The sequence below is a fragment of the Brassica napus genome, chromosome C9, assembly GCF_020379485.1.
Source record: "Brassica napus cultivar Da-Ae chromosome C9, Da-Ae, whole genome shotgun sequence".
Lineage (NCBI taxonomy): Eukaryota > Viridiplantae > Streptophyta > Magnoliopsida > Brassicales > Brassicaceae > Brassica > Brassica napus.
In genome coordinates this window covers 30193657-30210268 of record NC_063452.1, presented here as the reverse complement: position 1 = coordinate 30210268, position 16612 = coordinate 30193657, and the positions used below count along the sequence as shown (strand labels likewise).

The 16612-nt window shown below is 39.3% G+C and overlaps 1 protein-coding gene and 1 long non-coding RNA gene across 3 annotated transcripts; one reads left to right on the top strand and one right to left on the bottom strand.

Annotated features, from left to right (window-relative positions):
• Positions 1-3451: 3451 nt before the first annotated feature.
• LOC106361451 lies at positions 3452-5386 on the bottom strand. Its single transcript, XR_001272912.3, has 3 exons — positions 5072-5386; positions 4417-4716; positions 3452-4151 (listed from the first exon to the last, which is right to left on the bottom strand). It is a non-coding gene; the product is annotated as an uncharacterized LOC106361451 (long non-coding RNA).
• A 266-nt stretch (positions 5387-5652) lies between these two features.
• On the top strand, positions 5653-7255 carry LOC106361449 (probable histone H2A variant 3). Of its 2 annotated transcripts, none has more exons than XR_001272910.3 (2): positions 5653-6449; positions 6711-7255. XR_001272910.3 is itself a non-coding variant. In XM_013801193.3 (2 exons), the coding sequence occupies exons 1-2, from the start codon at positions 6287-6289 to the stop codon at positions 7005-7007; spliced, it is 408 nt and encodes a 135-aa protein (XP_013656647.1). In that variant the 5' UTR covers positions 5879-6286; the 3' UTR covers positions 7008-7255. The 2 variants fall into 2 exon arrangements, 1 of the variants encoding a protein (XP_013656647.1); XM_013801193.3 differs by having other exon boundaries at positions 5879-6397.
• Positions 7256-16612: the final 9357 nt, after the last annotated feature.

Here is a 16612-nt window from a genome sequence, read left to right as displayed (position 1 = left end):
GTTTTGCTGCTGACCGTCAAGTCTTTGTTTGCGAAAGCCAGTTTCATCCATGAGGTTTACATGCTCTTCTTCATCTCCTTCACGTAGAAAGGTCTGACTCTCATCGGTAAACCAAACTTGTTTATCTCCAATCACAAAAGCATGAACTGAGTCTGACGTTTCTTTCACCTCAGATATCCGATCTTCATTCGAATTCTTGGCCACCTTCCTCCTCTCGAGATCAGTGTTCTAGGAACTAGTGCTAGACGCCACATTTTCAATGAGCCTCGTAGCTTCTTCAGGGGTCTTGGTTTTGAAGTTCCCTTGACTCGCAGCATCCAAAGTCGCTTGGTATGTCCAGTCGAGACCTCTGAAGAAAATATTAAGCAGCTGGATTTCGGGAAAACCATGGTTTGGGCAGTCTCGCTAGTAGGCTCTGAATCTCAACCAAGAAGCCTTAAAAGCTTCAGTGGTGCCTTGAGAAAAACTATAGATCTTATTCCTAAATTCTTCGGTTCGTGCATCATTGAAGAAGTTGTTGAGGAAGACGCTTTTGATATCACTCCAGCAAGTCAAAGATCCTGGCTGCAATTATTTCAGCCAGTGTCTCGCATCTCCAGCAAGGGAGTGCGGGAAGAGTTTGCAAAATAGGTAGTCTTCAGAGACTCCATGCACCTTGATGTTAGACACAAAGTCCTCAAGTGCTTTGATATGGTCTATGGGGTTTTCATGAGGAAGACCATGAAAGGGGTGCCGACTTACTAGAGAGAAATATTTGGGTTTCAGTTCAAAGTCTTTTCTTTGAATTGCTGGAGGACGAATTGCAGACCTGTTAGTGTAGAACCGATCAGGTCTGTTGCAATCTCCAAGCGTTTGGTGGTGCTCCGGTCCAGCATTTATAACAACAGCTACTCCAATAGGAATTGGAGCCCTATGTCTATAATTAATTTGGTTTGATGCATTGCATACTCGACCTTTTTGATCTCCTAGAACTACTTTTTCATTATTGAAACAGGTAAGAACATACTTACTTGCTTCCGGCAGGATGGCGTCAATCAATATTGGTAGCGAAGTGTCGATCGACTTTTCGGTCGACCCGTCGCTCGATGTTGTTGTCTGAGCGTCGATCGATTTTGGGCCGAAATTCATGTCTTCCATCTTAAGGACATGTGTCAGCAGGGAAAGAGGAAAAACTTAAGCAGATTCAGTTACAAAATCTAGACTATATTCTAAACTTAATCTAATGGTAATAAGAAAGAGTCCCTGACAACGGCGCCAAATTTGATATCACTAAAATTACCTTAAGGAGTGAATTACTCTCTCAAATAAGATGTTCAGATGTAGTACTTAGGGATCGAATCCACATAGACTCTAGGATTACACAATAGATTATGGTCTTTGAAATATGCTAGATTAATTGGTTTATAGGTCTTAAAGCAGTAAATGAATTGGTGAGGAAGGTTATTGCTCGATTGGTTTGTTTTGAGGTTGTTAACAGTTGGGAGAATAGCTAGATTTATGTATATTCTCAGGTATGATAAGTAAATAACTTAATTTGGGTCTTTAGGGGTTTATTGATATTAATTGTTCTTGAATTAAAACTCAGATATAATCAATTAGATTATCTAATCTGGATCTCAGATTTCAACTCTCGTATGTTAATTATGAGAAAGTGTCGATCGATTATTCGTTACGAATATCGATCGATACACCTTTCAAAATATCGATCAACAGGGTTGTCGCTGCGTCGATCGATACTTCTTCCAGAAAGCTTTACCAAGAGGTTTGATTTATATTCTCTAACTCACTAGATTAACTCTCATATGTATCTAGTCAGTTAGATCATACTAGTTTATTTTTAGGTATTGAGTCAAGCAATGATTTGATTTCAATTAATCCTAAGATCTAAGATTCAGAGTTTATCAACTCTAAGCTTAGTAGCAAGAACAACTAGATGAAGAACTAATTAAATCATCCTAACAACAATTTAAGCTAGCAATACATATATCAACCTTATGAGAATCCTAAATGTAACAGTGAGATTACTCAGACATATTCATAAAAGACATGGTTATGATGGTCTGAATAATATTGCAATAGATAAATAAACAGAACAGAGTAAAGAAAAAATGGAGTTCAAGATCTTCCCTCTCTCAAGGTGTACAGATCTCTCTCTACAATCCTAAGATCTCTCTCTAGAATAGTATGAAGCATAGCCGTCAACAATGGCTTAGAAACAGTAAAATAGGGTTTCAGGTTGTCCTGGGGTATATTGGTAATATGTGGTGACTTCTGGGTCTAAATTGGTCACGAGACAGCCTTGACCTATTTTCTGGGATCACTGTCTACCGACACCAATGATGTTTCATCGATCGACAGTCCTTCATCTCCTCGACAGCTTCCTCTCGCGAGGCAGATTGACCACTCTTCAGTAAAACAGGCATAGCTTCTGATACAGAATGCTGATTGACCTCAAACCGGTAGCATTGGAAAGCTAACTCAAATCTCTATAAGTTTTCAAAATATGGGCTCAATCTAATGGTGGAAAGTTTTTCATCCATAGCTAAACATCTGATGCGTCTGTGCAGATCTGCACTCAAAAGGCTCTAAAATCACTATATTTCTCCAAAACGTACATGAAATTGTAAACACTCTAAATAGACTCTATATAGTAGTAAATATATATTAAAATACTTATAAACCATGGCTAAAAGTGGGTAAAATCTATGGTCTATCAGTCAGTAACCTCCATCTCCATGGTGAAGGCAAAATCGATTGGATTGGAAATCATGATGAAGACGACAAAGAATTGCTACAAGTCCATCCTAATTTATTGCTTGCAAATCATTAACACACTTAAAACAATATAGCTGCATAGCACTACCTTCGTTAAAATAGATCTTCGTTTTTATCCGAAAACCAAGTTGGAAACTTTTGATGAAAAATGTGAACCTAGATGCTAATATGCGTGTACTTGATTATTCCACTAGAAACCATGAGACCAAATTCTACTCATGCCTGTCTCCTAAAGGATGGAATCATACCTCTTTCTCTCATGATGTATTTTATGTTTTAGGTAGATTTATCTGGAGTTGTTGATGATGGTTTTTTTTTTTTTTAAACTAAACTTCGAGGATGGAATAGTCTCTACTAAAAAACGAGAATTTTTGTCTTTGTATGGTTTGAAACAGTTTTGAACTGATGGAGTCATGATTTGAAACATGCCGTAGGATGAAATCAGAGAGAGTTAAAATCATTTTTTAAGGTTTCATAGATCAATTTAAGAGTATATAAATCAGTTATAAATATTTATAAAAGCTTATACATAAATTAATAAATATACTTGACATATGATGTAACCAATCATTGCACCAACAAGGATTTATTTACAACATGATCACTTGAAAAATCAACAAGTCCTTTGATATGGCATTGAATATCCCATTAATTCTCCGATTCTATGATCATCAGGTAATCACAACACATGAATACATTTTTATATATATAGAAAATCATCTGTAGATATGTTTATAATGAGATGAATATTTTACCAACCCAGATGGGTGAGACACCACATAAGAGGACATACAATATGACACCAATACTCCAAATATCAGCTTCTGATTCATATTTCCTTTTCAACACCTCTAGTGCAATGTAATAAGCATTACCCACTATATCCTTGAACACATCTCCTGGCTTGTAGAAATTGGAGACACCAAAGTCAATGGATTTGAGAGGAGAGTTCTTATCTTTGTTCAGCAACAGAAAGTTCTCAGGCGTCAAATCTCTGTGAATAACCCCCATGGAATGACAAGTAGGTACAATTTGAACAATGGTTCTCAACAAAGAAGCAGCTGCTCTCTTCGAGTAATTTCATGTAGAAATAATCCTATCGAACAAACTGTCCACATGCGTAAAGCCCCATGACCAAATGCACATAATGCTTATCCTCATAAGCTCCTTAAGCTCCACAATGTTTGGCTGACCAGTCAGGTGATGCATTGCACTTCCCTTCCTACATCCTCAATGTTTTCTTTGTTCACAAGCTTCCTTTTAGGAATGGTCTTGCAAGCAAATTTCTAACATTTTGTCTGTGTTTATTTTTGTATATATTAAACACCTTCTTCCATCCTGGTCTCACTACAATCTCTTCTGTTTGCAATACTCTGCTGCATTTTAGCAGAAGAAAGAAAGAACACAAAGGTTAGGTCTTGTCAAGACTACAACTTGAGCCTGCTCAAATTAAACAGGTAACTAATCAATGCCTTTCACTGCAAGACACAGAAATGTTCACACCTTAAGATACCATTCCTTATGTGGGAATACTAATAATAGTAGGTAATAATGGTTTGTGAGTTTGATTGCAGTCTAGTGGATACAATTTCGCAATTACAATCTCAGAAATGGAAGAGACTTCTGGAAAACGAAAACTACCTGTCCATAGGAAAATACAGAATTGTTAAATCCAGATAGACAATTTTCAACAAGAGGCGTTCCCACTAGCTCATATGTTCCTGAAAAAAAATAAAAAACAAAAGCAGTAGACAGAATTAGACATAGCTTAAAGTCACCACCAAGAATCATTCAAACAGATATTTTGCTTGTGTCGACTCTGAATCAGCAACTGAGTCGACCGTGAAAGTCTGTCCACTGATTTGAGAGAATCTCTGGATATCTTTTATACTATCATTTCTTCTTCCCCACTTTTTTTGGAGGCTTCATTCTAACTATAACCTGCAAAAAGTTTGATATCTAACTCGACAAGAAGATGGTATTAAGAAGCCAACTCTGAAACTTTTATAAATCTGTAATTCTTTAATAGCACAGACCATGTCTTGTTCAGAGTCCTATTGATTCTTCAAACAGCTCACTAATCTTGTCGATCTTAAAAATCAGAATGCATGCCAGTCACTTATTATGCCTACCCATCAGCACTCACTTCGAAAAATAAGATTCACTGTAATTTAACTCTAAAAATTACACTTCAAAATTCAAATTTCATAGATTCAATCGAACGAATGTACGATCTTGAACTCATAATTCTAACCCACCGACACAAACTATCTCTGAGTTTGTCAATCGTGATCACCTGAGCTTGTCGACGTTCACCGGAGCGTCATTGGTCTAGTTGGATTTGGTCGCTGCAGAACAACAATCAGAAGATAGTCGGAGATGGATTTGCAGATGTAGTGGGAGAAAATAGATTAGGTATGTTTAATTATTTAGGGGCATAATGGTCTTTTCACTCTTTATATTTTAATGGTAAAGATAGTTAAGGTAAATATGAAAAACAGTATTCAAAAAATGGTAGTTTTGACAATTTTTCTTGAATAATAATAATTTTCCTTGAATAATAATAATTTATATAATAATAAGGGCAAATTTCCAAAATAGCACATTTATAAGTTTATATCACAAAAATAGAACTCAAAAACTAAAATGACCAAAATAGCACCTTTTTAAGTTTATCCTTTGAAAATTTTAATTTTTTTATTTTTCAAAATTTGAAATCTTATCCCCAAAACATCATTTCTCAACTCTAAACCCTAAACCCTAAACTCTAAACCCTAAACCCTAAACCCTAAACCCTAAAATCTAAACCCTAAACCCTAAACTCTAAACCCTAAACTTTAAACCCTAAATCCTAAACCCCACCTTTTAACTCTAAACCCTAAGTTTGTGACTTTTGATAAAACATTAAGTGCTATTTTTGTGACTTTTGAGTTTGAGTGGTAGTTTGGGAACATAAACTTGATTTAGTGCTATTTTTGTTTTTTTCTCTAATAATAATCCAGTTTCTACTTTTCTCTAAGATTATCCACCTCGGCATTAGGTGGATCCCGCATTTGATTTTTTTTCTAATTTGTTTGATATTTAAATTATGTCGTTTGGTTTTATTGGTTTGGGCATAAAGGATGTTTTGTTATCTAATTATACTCTGCGTCTTTGTCTTTCACTTAGTTAGGGTTTTGTTTGTTTTCGTTATTCGCCTCTTCTTCTACCTCGTCGTCTCCCTCAACTGTGTCTGCAAACACAATTTTTTCTTTCAACTCTTCACCTCCCTTAACACCCAACGACATTCAACGTATCATTTATTTGATTACCTTTTCACTAATATTTATTTATTTGAGTCCCTCTTCACCTCCCTAAATTCCCCCGATTAATGTGATTCTCATTAAATCCAATTAAATTCTCGACCTCTCTGTTTTTTTTTCTTTTATCTATAAATTGGAGAGATTGTGAGTGCGATGAATCTACACAATCACTCTCAATTACTCAGATTCTTCGAAAATGTCTTACCCCGATGTTGTTGTTGCGCAATCCGCCTTCGATGTTCTCCGACTCGGAAGATCTCCCCAGTTCATTGTTGCTCGCCTGCTTCGGTTTTGGGACTCCAAAAACATCAAGAAGCATGGTGAATTCATGGGAACAGGGACAAAGAGATAGCTGATTTTTTATTTATCACTGTGTGTTTTCTTGAACAATTCGTTAATGGGTTCTTGAAACTGTTTAATGTTGTGGTTCTCATGTTATAGAGAGTCTTGCTTTAACTCAAGAACAGCTAAAATAAATCATGCTTTCTAATGGTTTCCTCCTAAAAGCAACAAAGAATTTGATTTTGTAGTACTTAGGTTATAAAGAGTCTTACTTTAGCTACTCATAACCATGCTTTCTAATGATTTTTGTAGTTTGATCGTGTTCCTCTATTATGGTTTCTTTTTGTGCAGTTCCCTGTAAGAAGGGTGCATAGGCTGTTGAAGACAAGGTCCACTGCTCACGGAAGGGTCGGAGCAACTGCAGCTGTCTACACCGCAGTGATACTGGAGTATCTGACCGCAGAAGTTTTGGAGTTGGCTGGTAACGCCAGCAAGGACCTCAAGGTGAAACGCGTCTCCCCCAAGCACTTGCAGCTTGCGATTCATGGAGATGAAGAGCTCGATAATCTCATCAAAGGAACTATAGCTGGTTGTGGTGTCATCCCTCACATCCACAAGTCTCTCATCAACAAATCCGCCAAGGAATAGATTTACTACCACTTTGGGAGAGAGTCGTGTGTTTGATAAAGAAGACGCTAGAGAACTGTTTGTTTAGGATCTCCGTTTGTTATTGTTCTACTTCTACCATCAGCGTACTTGTCTATTGCATACGTATTTGATGATTACCTAAACCCTTTTCTGACTACACTACCTTTTGGTTTGTTCCTATCAATGTAACATATAATCCCCGGAGAAGCTTGTGAGAAATTAATGGGTATTTACGTTATACATAACAAGAAGCCCATGTTGTGCTTGAGAAGAATATACTCATTTGGTTCTCCCTTGAAGGTTTTGTTCTTTCATCAAACTCTTGTCTTTGAGATAGTTTTAGGAGTTTGGTAGTTTCGGTATCAGTCTGCAGATGAAGGAACCTAGAGCGGATACAAGTGTTGCAGGACACTCTTTGTGATGTCCGCATCCAAATATCGCTACAAATATCTGTAGGCACAGGGACATAAGTACATTAAGTTATGAAAGTTTTGGTGACTAGATGTAAAACTTGTTAAGAGAGGTTCATATAACAAGTACGTATGTATGTACATGAAGTTATGAAAGAACAAAACTTGAAGAATATACTCATTTGATCCTCCTTATTGAACGAGCTAATGTGTGTCGCTGGATGACTTGCTAAGAGAGCTTCTATGCAAATGTTTTACACCTGCAAAAAAAACATGAGAATGAGATTATTTCCAACGTCAAAAATTAATCTAGATTACCTCAATATAATATAGATTCTTGTGGTATAAAAACAATATTTTAAGAGAATATTCATTTTTTAAATATAATAAATTGACATGACTGCTCTAGATATTCTTGAATGTCGTTTAGTATTGTTAAGCAATTGGTTGCTTAGTTTAAACAAATAATATTAATACTAAATCAAGGGAATGTAAAAAAGGTCTCTAAATTGATAGGTAAACCTCTATTTATTTGGGGTTTAAGATTTGTTTTTGCATGGTTAACAATATCTTATATTGAGGTAACACTTATAGTTAAGTTTTCTAGGGTTTACGGATTGTTTTGCAAGGTATATGATCTGTTAGATGGTTAATACAGTGGATGAGTTTATGCTACTGATGTGTAATATCAATTGTTATTCAAATAGCTTGCAATGGTATCATAAATTGTTGTCAACGAGATCTTAAGCAGTGGTTATATGTACTCATTTTAAATAAATATATATTCAGGTTAATTAATTGGTTGTATATAATTATTCAAGGAAATGGATGAAAATCGTTAGGCAGATATAAATATTTTTCATAATCTTCTATTTTTAATTAAAAGCTTTTGCAATATTTCTGTATGAAAATCTAAGGGGATTTCAAAAAAGATCTATTTTAGCAATATAGATGATATCTGGTAGATCCACACGATTTTATACTATAAATTTTACTGAAAAGCTAGATTCTCCAGTCGATTTTATCAGAGACAATTCAGAGCTACACAAAGATGGCAAGTTGACCACAAACCCTTCACTATCGATTTCTTATTGGGCTAACACGCCCATCATTTTTACAGGCCAAATATATTATTATTTGTAGGCAACAATACACTTCATTTTTAACCCGTTAAAATCCATAAAACATGTGTAACAACGAATTTATTCGAGAACAAAAATTAAACGAAATAAATATAAATATAAAACTTGGAAGAATGACCTTTGTTTCAAAACAAACAAATATCAAAGAAACCCCACCAAATAAACCACTCTGCTATAACAACGAAAATGATTCACAAAACAAAACAACAACCTTAACTACATTACAATACGAATCTTGGGAAATCAAAGACAATACAAAAACATACCAACACTTCATCATATTTATATAAAAGAAAAAAAGTCAACGCACCTAGTCTATATTATAAAGAGAGAGTTACTATCTCCTAAGAACAACACGTCAGCATCAGCATCAGGTGAATCCCACTTTAAAAAAGAGTGAAACAAGTGTCAAGTCCATGGTTCGAATCCGAGTTATTGAGATACAAACATCAACATTTATACCACTAAATTAAAAGATAATTTGTACATCGATGGCCGAAACTAATATATATTTATGAAAGTCGGAAGCCCTTGCTTCTTCGGCTTCCTCTGAGGGTCAGGCTTGGAAGTGTATTATGGGTTTCATTTTTAAATTGGATTCATCACGTTATATGAAGAAAAAGCTCAAGTTTGCAACAATTATAGTTTTTCCATATTTAAACCGTCGTCATTTAACATGAGTTAGAGTTCTTTTGATCATTGTCTCAGACAGGTCTGAGTTACAGAGTTTCGCAGTATGTCTGTTCGTAATCTATTTTTTCAACGGTGAACTCTTCATCTTTCCATCTTAAATCGCTTGATCATAAATGTTCCTGATTTTTAGCCTCTCTATAAACCCTATATATATGATTATCATCTTTGATGAACTCAATCTGCATCTCCACAAAACTTATTGATTCCTCTTAGCTTTAACCATCTTCTAGAAAATGTCTCTTTCTGCCTCTCCAGTTCCTCAAACCGGCGTCCGTCACTCAACCTTCGAGTCTCTCTGTCTTGGTGATACAATAAAACTGAACATTTCCTAATGTCAAGTTAACAGTGGTTATTGTAGTATTTGAGATTCAATCCATAGGACCAGTCTACACTTTATTCTTATAAGTTTTCAACTTAGCTAAAACTAAAAGTGGGGTTTTGAATTAAGTTGTGACGTGCAAGTAAAGTAAATGATTTCAGATGATTAAAATTCAATATTAGAGATAAGCCGATCTAAGGTTTCTCATTGGGTGTCAAGCTCAACCAAACATGTATTCAAGCTCCTTAAAACACAATCTAGAACACGAATCACTCTTAGTAGAACAACCCACTGTCGTGGTGCTGTTCCCTTTGCGGTTCGACCTTGATACCTAAACTGTCGTTTGGATCAAGGATCGATCACAAGTAACAGAAATCAAGTCCGATAGGTTCACCAAGCACTCTTGTATCTACTTTCGCTGACTAGAGATGCGCGGCTCGTTCATTCAATATCAAGCAAACTACTACACGGTTAATGAGTTGATTAAACCTAAGATTTAGCAGTAAGTGATCAGGTTAAAGCTAGCATTAAGAGCTGAGTGGAACGGAGACACAATAGAGTTGCTTATCTATTATTAGTCCTTCGATTAACACCCTAGAACCCTAGTCAAGCTAGCTGACTACTCAGCCATAACACAAGATGAACAAGACATGATAACTGAATAATACTGCATATAAATCAAAGCTAAATCAATAGGGTTCAGGATGATCTTCTCTGTCAAGAAGAGGAGTCGTCTCCCTTATAATAGAAATTATTCAAGAATAGGTCTAGGTCTCTTGCAAAACTAGCGTGAAAATAAAAGATAGATAGAGGCCGCTTTTATATGGAGGCGCCCATAGACTTCAGAGTAGGGAATCGAAAATTAGGGAAAATCTTTGAAAGATATGAAAACTTCCATAAATATCGAGAACAATCTTCTGGCTGCTCCTGGTAGGATCGACCGTCAGACTGCTCTGCTGGATTTTTCTTCGGGGAAAATCTCCAAATCTTGCTCCTTTCTTCATGCTTCTTCCTTTAGCTCTTCAGTTTTCTCCAGACCTGAAATGACTCTAAAAGACTAGACTAACTCGATAAAACACTGAAAACAAGTTAGAAAGCACATACACAATGATGTCAAAAACACCATATATCAATTCCCCCAGACTTAGATCCTTGTTTGTCCTCGAACAAGGCAAGTATCAAGAACATGGAAAAGGTTTGAAAGTGTGGGAGCTCTCCTAATTCTCAATAACCATACCTTGACCACGAATCTCTGAACCATATAAGCAACCGACTAGGACCACCCACTTTTACCAGAATCTTCACTGATCGCTGTTCAAAGACCGGCTCCATACTCTACATCTCAAACCTGGAAAAGCACACTATCGTGAAAGAACTCCCTACATTCATTTTAAAGTGGCGTGATCCTCTTGTCACAGGCATCATTCAGGGTAGACAGGCTAGGTGTGAACAGGCTAATTTTATAGTGGAGTCAATGAGTGTTTAGGGGCTACCAATTTTCTGTAGTGGATGCAGGATATCGCGCAAAATAGAAAGAGAAGATGGATCCATTGATGTCCACAACCCCTTACTCGTTTTGCTGACTCCTGGAGCTATCGCTTCGACTGTTTACCTGCTCCCTATTATTGGTACCAACTCTCCTTGTTCTTGCGTCAAGGGTGACGTCTCCCTATTCTAGGTCTGACCGGATTAGCTCAAAAGGGCATCTGCTCAATTTAATCCTCCTTCTCTATCAATGATCTCATATATATATATATATTTTAACTGAATAATGAAATCATAGATGATGAGGTGACGGAGAAGGAGATAATACAAGGAATGATGGGTGCCCTTTGGTCGTTCTCTTTTGTTCTCGATGACTGTTCTACTTACTGTTCTCCTCCTTGTTATGTTTTGAACTTTGCAGCGATAACGAGTAAGAGGCTGCGTCGATTCTTTCCTCTCCAACTTTTTTGCACATATCGGCATATATGAAACTGAAGAGCAGAATGCATGAAGGTGGAATAAAGGCTTAGGTACAAGGTAGGTACTAGCTAAAAATGAACTAGCCACTCAGGATCAGCAAGATTGGTAAAAAGAGTAAGAAGTCCTGAGTGTGGATCTCGTTTCCCTGATCTAATGCCCATAACAAGAGGAAATTGCAGTCAAAATTTGGTTCAAGTTAGATTGAGTTAAGTCTACCCACTGTAACCTGATCGACTGAAAACTTCAGGAGAGTCAAGTGAGATAAGTCAGGATTCATCCAGGTCCAAGTGTGAGTCTTTCGTCACTGCTAAGGTCACTAAATAAGAAAGTTAAAGCACGAGGTGGTTAAAAGATCATCACAGAATAGGGTCCTAATTCCCACAAGAGTTTGGACTGACTCGATGAAACACAAGGACTGACTCAAACATAAAAGCCAAAAGAAACAGAAGGGAGATTAGTTTCACACAATCGCCTCCCCCAGACTTACTTCACACCATCACTGGTTGTGAAAATAAATTCGAGGTAGGCTAAAACAAACCAAATAAAAGCAAGTAAAAAACCAGGAAAATAAATTGTTTAGATGGATAACACAATGAGATAGGGTGATGTGGCGGGATCAGTCTGACTCCCCGCTCTCGGAGTGACCAGCTGTCCTTCTGTTCTTCGGTAGACGCTCTCCTGCTGCAGAAGATCCAGCCGGTTCCTTGCCCGGGCGATGTGATTGCTGCGGAGTCTGCTCATGCGCGGATGGCCGGGGCTCTTAACCGCCGAAACAACCTCCCGTGATCGCCTTGAGGATCCTCTTCATGAGGCTGTTGTTCTTTCGCTGTGAATCAACCATCCTGCGGCGGTATGTGGCATCGTCTGCATCATCATCGAGTGGGCCTAAGTCATAGGCCGTGGCCTCATCCGGTGTGATGTCCTCTGGCTCATCCATCTCATCATCCGGAGGTGGCGCTCGTGGGTCGGCGCAAAGGAACTCCGGGTCAGGTAAGAAACAGATGTTCTCTATCGAGCTGAAGTTTGTGAGGTTGGGTTGTGGCAGCTTGAAGAACAGCACGTTTCCCTCAGAACCTGTATGTGGTCTCATCGCGAAGGATGTGGCACAAGATCAGATAGGGAGTATCCACATACTCGATGTTGTAATTGACCGCGTTGACTCGCAAGTTGATCCTGAAGTGCTTGAACAGTGGAGTGAGCAAGGCTGCCGCAGCGATCCTTCTTGTTCTCATTCCGGAGCAGGCAGTCTCTGCGCGAGTAGAATATCCTTGGCAAAAAGGAGGTTGGAGACCATCTTAGCAATCACCCTCAACGTAGGGTTTCTGATCTGGGACTAATATGCCTTGCAGGAGGCGAATGATCTGGTACCGGTTGCGATGAGGTCCCAAAACCTCTCTGTTGGAGTGAACTTGTTCTCCACTGCGACATCCTTTCGCTCATCTGAGATCTCTTATATCTCGTTGAGCTGGTCAAGCGAAAGAGAGCAGAACTTGCCATCGGCCATGAATGAGAAAGAACAATTCTCATATGTTGGCGCTTGAGGGTTTTCGTAGCTGATCTGAGCGGTGGCGAGAGCTTGCCGGATGAGGTCTGGGTAAAGTTCGTACGTCTGGTGGCAGAGGGGAGCAATCCCCATGGCACTGAGCGTCTCAAACACGTCGATGTTAAGCCCAAGAGCAGCGAGGGTCTCTGTGTGACCAAATCGAGTAGGCAAGATCTCAGTGTTGAGGAGTGTGTTGTATCTCTGCGTGGACTCTTTGTCCCACCCTTCGGAGTTGAAGGTGAGGACCATTGGGTCATTGAGATCGATCGGCTGACCCTCTTGTCCCACACGCGGCCATGGGTAAGAGGCCGGGGCATTGTGGCATGGTTGAAGCACGTAGTTCTCACGGGTGATCTTCGGAGTTTTCAATGCCTTTTGCTTTGTTCTCGGAGCCATCTGCAAAACAGAACAATGAATTAAGCATTAGTACCGTTCGTGGGTTGTGTAGAAAACGATGGATCTTTACCCATTCTCAGTTAAACTCAAGTCCATTCAATTTTCAAACAACCCAATCACAACATGAAGAACAACAACCCGTAAATAGCCCTAAACCCTAATCCGCATCAACCAACAATCAACAGCCCCAAAGAACCTTCACATTATCTTTCACAATGAATCTTCTATCTTCCTAGCAATCTTAAGATGAATTTGTTCAAATTCAAAGTATAATGCCGAGAAAAACGATTCAAGTTGCTCAAGAGGGAAAAAGGAAGAACCACGAATCGCGAATTGCATGCGTGATTTGGAGAGAGTTCAGGTTTTACTTTGTTCGGTTGAGAGATTACTGAAAAACTAGATTAAGCTTGAAATCCCAAGGAGTTAGAACCAAAATCGTGATAATAGATTGGGAGTTTAAAGTTTTTGAATTTGGGGTTCTTTTTTTATGGGGAGGAGGTTTGCAGCGACTTTTGTGCTAAGTGGGGGAGTGGGGTGGTTTCCTTAAATAGGCAAACCCTAACCGCTTCGCCATCTCTTTTTTTTTTTTTTTTTTTTTTTTTTTTTATATTTGTGTCGAAAACTTAACTGAAGGAGCAGCTGTTATCCAGCGAGAACAGTCTTTACAGGAGCTCCTGTTCTCCAGCGAGAACAGTCTATGGGTTGTTCCTCCGAGAATCTTCGATTTTCTTTTCCTACAACAGAATTCAAAACGAACTACAAAAGAATTTGAAAGGAAAAATATATATTTACACTCACAAGTGGGTTGCCTCCCACCAAGCGCTCGATTTAAGTCACTAGCTTGACTTTGATCAGTCTATTGAGCTGTGGAGGGATTGCCCAAGGGAATTTCTTCACCTTCTGCAATTGTTGTTTCAGCAAGGTATGGCTTTAGACGCTGACCATTAACGACGAATTCTCTTCCATTCGTATCCAGTAGCACCACTGCTCCATATGGTCTGACCTCCTTGACATTGAACCCTCCGGACCATCCGGATTTCAACTTCCCAGGGAACAGCTTCAGCCTGGAGTTGAAGAGCAAGACTCGATCATTCGGTTCAAAGCTTCTGCTGATGATCCGCTTGTCATAATAGGCCTTGGTCTTTTCCTTGTAGATTTTCGTTCTTTCATAAGCCAGGTGCCTGATCTCTTCAAGTTCGTGAATCTGGATGGTACACCTCTCCTGGGCTGATTTGATATCGAAGTTGAGTAGTTTGACAGCCCATGCCGCCTTATACTCGAGTTCCACAGGAAGGTGACAGGCCTTGCCATAGACCAGATGATATGGAGTGGTCCCTAGTGGCGTTTTGTCGCCTGTTCTGTAAGCCCATAGCTCATCATCTAATTTTAGAGACCAGTCCTTGCGTGTAGTTCCGACTGTTTTCTGCAGGATACTCTTGACCTCTATATTAGACACTTCCACTTGGCCACTTGTTTGATGATGGTAAGCTGTAGCAACTTTATGCTTGACACCGTTCTTCTTCAAGAGGCCTTGGAAAACCTTGTTGATGAAGTGAGTGCCTACATCGCATATGACCATTCTAGGTACTCCAAACCTTGGAAAGATGATGGTTTTAAACATTTTGGTTACAACCCGTGCGTCATTGGTCGGGCTGGCGATTGCCTCTACCCACTTGGAAACATAATCCACCCACTAGAATGTACTCTTTCTTATACGATGGTGGGAATGGTCCCATGAAGTCGATCCCCCAACAGTCGAACACCTCGATCTCGAGTATGAAGTTCTGGGGCATCTCGTTCCGCTTGCTAATGTTCCCTTGTCTTTGGCATGAATTGCACTTGGAGATGAAAGCTTGTGCATCATGGAACATTGTTGGCCACCAGAAACCGGCTTGCAAGACCTTGGAGACGGTCTTGAATGCCGCAAAGTGCCCGGCGTAAGAAGAACCGTGGCGGTTATGCAGGATCTCTGGAATTTCAGCTTCTGGAACACATCGTCGGAACACTCCATCCTTGCAGTGTCGATACAAGAACGGTTCATCCCAAAAGTAGAGTTTTGCATCCCTCAGGAATTTCCGCTTCTCGTTCCCAGTAAACTCAACTAGTCCCTTCTCTGAAGATAAAAAATTAGCTATCTCAGCGAACCAAGGTAGGTGGGAATATCTCTTCTTTATAGCAGCAATAAAGTGTTCCTGGTCTGCGGAACAGTCGGCGGAACAATCGGAGAAACTTTATGCGGAACAATCAGCAGAACAGTCTGGGGCGTGGGTATCTTGTCTGTTCTCGGCATACAGACCAATCGCGTAGACTTGTTCTTCAGGGAGACTGTCATCAAGAGTGGTCTCTTCGTCGATCTTCATTCTTGACAAATGGTCGGCGACTCCATTCTCAATCCTTTTTTTTATTTGATCTCAAGGCCGAATTCCTAGAGTAGGAGGATCCATCAGAGCAGGCGTGGTTTGGCAGCTTTCTTCGTCAGCAAGTACCTCAGAGCTGTGTGATCTGTGTGCACTATCACTTTAGAACATACTGGAAAATGGCTAAAAGCTCCTTCTTGGTTGTGCCATATCGGCATTAGGCTTCATCCATCGTCCTGCTCGCGTAGTAGATCACATGCAGTTTCTTATCTTTTCTCTGTCCTAGCACTGCTCCTTCTGCGAAATCACTCGCATCTGTCATGATCTCGAAAGGTAAGTCCCAGACCGGAGGCTGAATAACCGGTGCACTAATCAAGGCTCCTTTTATAATGTGGAAAGCAGTCAAACAGTCGCTATCAAACTCGAATTTGGTGTCCTTGCAGAGCAGTCTCGTGAGTGGTCTTACGATCATTGAGAAAGCCTTGATGAATCCCCTGTAAAAACCAGCGTGTCCCAAGAAACTCTTGATTCCCTTGACTCATGTTGGCGGCTGCAAGCTCATCATCACCTCAATCTTTGCCTTGTCGACTTCGATCCCCTTCTTAGAGATCTTGTGCCCGAGAACAATCCCATCCTTGACCATGAAGCGGCACTTCTCCCAGTTCAGTACTAGATCCTTCTCCTCGCAGCGCTGCAACACCCTGCACTAGTTTTTCAAACAAACAGAAAAAGAGCTTCCATAGACACTAAAGTCATCCATGAAAACTTCCATTATGTCTT

What these genes read in the sequence shown, in the direction of transcription:
- LOC106361449 (XM_013801193.3), top strand. Translation starts at nt 6,287, where the DNA reads ATGTTGTTGTTGCGCAATCCGCCTTCGATGTTCTCCGACTCGGAAGAT. An exon ending in CAAAAACATCAAGAAGCATG is followed by an intron (nt 6,398 to 6,710) that starts GTGAATTCATGG and finishes CTTTTTGTGCAG; the next exon opens with TTCCCTGTAAGAAGGGTGCA.